This window comes from Halichoerus grypus, chromosome 7, assembly GCF_964656455.1.
Source record: "Halichoerus grypus chromosome 7, mHalGry1.hap1.1, whole genome shotgun sequence".
NCBI lineage: Eukaryota > Metazoa > Chordata > Mammalia > Carnivora > Phocidae > Halichoerus > Halichoerus grypus.
This window is the reverse complement of record NC_135718.1, coordinates 152,095,834-152,098,067: the sequence shown is the minus strand read 5'-3', so window position 1 is coordinate 152,098,067 and position 2,234 is coordinate 152,095,834. Positions and strand designations below refer to the sequence as shown.

The 2,234-nt window shown below is 48.6% G+C and overlaps 1 protein-coding gene across 1 annotated transcript; it reads right to left on the bottom strand.

The window, feature by feature from the left end:
- Positions 1 to 1,016: 1,016 nt before the first annotated feature.
- Positions 1,017 to 1,949, bottom strand: LOC118521309 (olfactory receptor 10J1-like). The gene has a single exon (XM_036069768.2). It carries the CDS (start codon positions 1,947 to 1,949, stop codon positions 1,017 to 1,019), a length of 933 nt encoding a protein of 310 aa, XP_035925661.1.
- Positions 1,950 to 2,234: the final 285 nt, after the last annotated feature.

Here is a 2,234-nt window from a genome sequence, read left to right as displayed (position 1 = left end):
CACCTTTCTCACAAATCAATACAATCTTCCCCCCTGCAGAAGGCAACAGCAATAGGAACTGGGAGACACCCCAGGCTGCGTTTAGACAAGTGTTCAAACTTAAGAGTTTAAAGCAGGCACCCAACTGTTGACAGAAAATGAGTTCAGCAATGCAGAAATGAAGAGCGTGAAGACAAGACATGCGTCTCTGCTCAGACTCCACATATGCTAATTATCCAAATCTGAGACAGCCAGAGTTAGGTGGGAGGTGGGGTTAATAAATTTAATTTCAGAAAAGGTCTTCAGCTATCCCCACGCTCGTGAACGCAGCACAGCGCGTGCATCACCCCCACAGAGAGCATCTCTAACTGCAGGGAAATGCAGCTGCCAGATGTGACAAGTGACTTACTAACATGTGAATATATGAGACTCACCAAGGAAACAGTTCTAATGTGAGCTTCAATAAAATTGGAAAAAAAATTTCATGGGTCTCCAAGGCAGGTGAGAATGTTAAAGCAGAGAATATTTCTTCTGGAATGTCAGGGTCTATTACTCTTGTCACTGCCCAAAGGAGAAAGTGATGATAAGTAGGAAGGTAGTTCTGACTGTGTTTCCAGAACATCCTGTGCACTAGCCATGCTCTCTTTACGTTTCAGAGCTCAGGATCTACCTGACACTCAGCTAGCTCTCTCAACTCCTCCCTTCAAATAGGCGTCATACAGCCTAGGTTCCCGCCACCAAAAACTGATAACAATCAGCCACCCTCTTGCTTGTTATTCCCTACCAGCTCTCCACCTTCCGAGCAGCACCTGACACCTCCTCTGGTGTTAACCTCTGAGATTAGTAGAAGGCATGGAGCATGACGATGAAAATGAACTTCAAGTCAGGGAAACTCTGGGCTCCTCACTGCAGCCTTACCACCACATTCTGCAACTCTTTCTGGGTAGAGAATGAATGACATGATCAAAAAACAAATTTTTTTCGAGATTATGAAATACCCAGAAGATGACAGGCTATGTGTCAAACTACCATAGATCCTAGGCAAGAGGATTTTTGCTAATTGCATGGTGAAGAGCATCCTTGACCTCCTTGTTCCTCAGGGTGTACACCACAGGGTTCAGCAGGGGGGTGATGACGGTGTAGGTCACTGAGATCAGCTGATCCTGATCCCTGGTATCTTCGGACTTGGGCTTGAGGTAGGCAATGGAGGCACAGCCGTAGTGGACAATGACCACCGTGAGGTGGGAGGCGCAGGTGGCGAAGGCCTTCTTCCGGCCCTGGGCAGAGGGGATCTTGAGGATGGTGGAGATGATGAGGATGTAGGAGATGAAGACCAGCCCCATGGGCATCACAATAACAAGCGAGCTGATGATAAAATTAATTATGTCATGTAGAGTGGTGTCTGCACAGGAGAGTTTCATAACTGGGCGGATGTCACAGAAATAATGGGCCACTTCTCTGTCACAAAAGGGCAGCCTGAACACAGAGGAAATCTGAATTATGGCCACAAACAGCCCAAAGCTGAAAGCCCCCCAAACGAGCAGGGCACACACCCTCTTGTTCATGAGGACTGCGTACCTCAAGGGGTTGCAGATGGCCACGTAGCGGTCGTACCCCATGGCCGTGAGCAGGAAGCAGTTGTTGATGGCCAAGGTGAGGAAGAAGAACATCTGGGTGGCACAGCCAGCCAAGGAGATGGGTTGGCTAAGACCTGTAAGGCTGCAGAGCATCCGCGGTACAATGACCAGTGTGTACACGGTCTCGGAGGTGGAGAGCACACTGAGGAAGAAGTACATGGGTGTGTGGAGATGACGAGCAAAGCTGATAATGGTCACAGTGATGACACTGCCAGCCAGAGTAAAAAGGTACAACATAAGAAATATCACAAAGAGGATGACCTTGTGTTCTCGGAAGCTGGAAAACCCCTGGAGAATGAATTCACTCACCACTGTGTGGTTCTTAGTCTTCATGGATGAATTGTTGAGTCAATACGATGGAGACTCAGGCCCGTCAGTGAGTCAGAACATGCCTGTGCCCCGCGCCTGCTCAGGACCAGAAGGGGCAACAAGGACCTGCTCCACGGGATGTGTCAGGTGCATGGGTCCTCCTGTGCCCCAGGAGGGAAAAGGCAGAAAACATAATCAGGAAGCGATTGCATGTACAAGGAGTTTTGTATAAAAGCACAGAAGAAGAAACGGATGGGATGAAAATGAACTTCAAGTCAGGGAAACTCTGGGCTCCTCACTGCAGCCTTA